At 35.6% G+C, this 1,468-nt stretch overlaps 1 protein-coding gene across 1 annotated transcript; it reads left to right on the plus strand.

Moving 5' to 3' along the window:
- The first annotated feature begins 241 nt into the window (after positions 1-241).
- On the plus strand, positions 242-1,234 carry LOC126967825 (uncharacterized). The gene is made up of 2 exons (XM_050812511.1): positions 242-958; positions 1,022-1,234. The coding sequence occupies exon 1, from the start codon at positions 242-244 to the stop codon at positions 953-955; it is 714 nt and encodes a 237-aa protein (XP_050668468.1). The 3' UTR covers positions 956-958; positions 1,022-1,234.
- The last annotated feature ends 234 nt before the right edge of the window (positions 1,235-1,468 follow it).

A 1,468-nucleotide genomic window follows, 5' to 3' on the forward strand; every position in this document is an offset into this window, starting at 1 on the left:
GATTTCTTTCGAGGGTAGGTGTGAAAAAAGTTAACACTGTTTTTAAAGAGCTCCGTATTTTCAATCATCTTAAAATTAAAAAAAAAGTAATTTTATACTATTATTTTAGTAGATTTAGTGTTAAGTGTGATAAATGTGATAAATAGTACCCACCAGACAGTACTTATTCTCCTAGTGAAAGTCAATTAAGTTCACTTCTTTAATATCCCTTTGTTCCGATCACTACGTATCACCAGTCATCATGGATGCATTAAAAGACTCGCTCAACGCCATGGCTGAAATGTTCGAACAGAAGATGAGCGAGTTCCAGCAGGGCCTAGATAATGGACCCATTACAAACACATCCCTGGCTGCAGAGTTTAACAGCTTCAGGACCTTTGTGCTCTCTGCCATGAATACTTTGCAGAGACAGGTGGAGTTCCTTGGTATAGAGGTTGATCGTCTGGAGATGCGTAGAAGGCGCAAAATGCTACTAGTGCACGGAGTCAGCGAAGATAAGTCGGAAGATGTTACTTCACGTGTTTGTAAAGTAGTAGGGGAACATCTTGGTGTGACTGGATTCTCTGTTGCTTCCATCAAGTCATCCCATCGCTTAGGACGTCCTTCCGAAAAGAAACCTCGTCCTATAGTGGTAAAGTTTGCGGATGTAGCATTGCGGGATAAGGTTTGGTTCTCCAAAACTGGATTTAAGGGCAGCGGTTTAACTGTGTCAGAGTTTTTAACAAAGAGTCGTCATAACTTATTTATGGAGGCAAGGCAGAGATTCGGCATAAACAAGTGCTGGACAAGGGATGGATGCATACATATTATAGGCTCAGATGGTTCACATCACCGAGCTGAGTGGAAAGCTGACCTACACAGCATACCACAGACATCTAAACAGACATCTAAGCCTCTGACTCAGGGTACTGCCAGTCTCACCTCCAGGTCCAAAAGAACGGTCAAAAATAAGTAATAGGTATCATTAATCTGTAAGTATTTTAAGGTAATGTAACCTTTAAATAACTTGTACAATTCATAGGTTTAGTTAACTGTAAGCTTTTTGTAACTTCTAATTACCTATGTCACTACCACAAAGCCTAAGCTATCCTAGTATGAATCTTTATGTTATGTATATGAATTAAACCTTTTTTTATTTAGTATTTATAACTTATTACAAAATTTCATAACCATCCTGTGTTGATAATTAAGATAATATATAAAGAATGCATATACCTAACTTGTAATGCACCACATTGTAACATTTGTGTTATAGTTTAATAGTTTGGTAACAAGCCTGCAGTATTCATTTACATCCTGTTCTGTTTTTTAATACCAAAAATAAAATGGAACATCATATAACTATTAAATGCTATTTATTAAACATTTTAAATAAACAATTTTCCATAAAATTTGATAATTTGATATTACTAAATGCAGCTTATATTTCAAACATTTTCAATTGTTACATAGTATAAATGTCATACTA

This window comes from Leptidea sinapis, chromosome 14, assembly GCF_905404315.1.
Source record: "Leptidea sinapis chromosome 14, ilLepSina1.1, whole genome shotgun sequence".
NCBI classification, from domain to species: domain Eukaryota; kingdom Metazoa; phylum Arthropoda; class Insecta; order Lepidoptera; family Pieridae; genus Leptidea; species Leptidea sinapis.

Bases quoted from the DNA above. Each gene is read 5' to 3' on its own strand.
- LOC126967825 (XM_050812511.1), top strand. From the start codon at position 242: ATGGATGCATTAAAAGACTCGCTCAACGCCATGGCTGAAATGTTCGAA.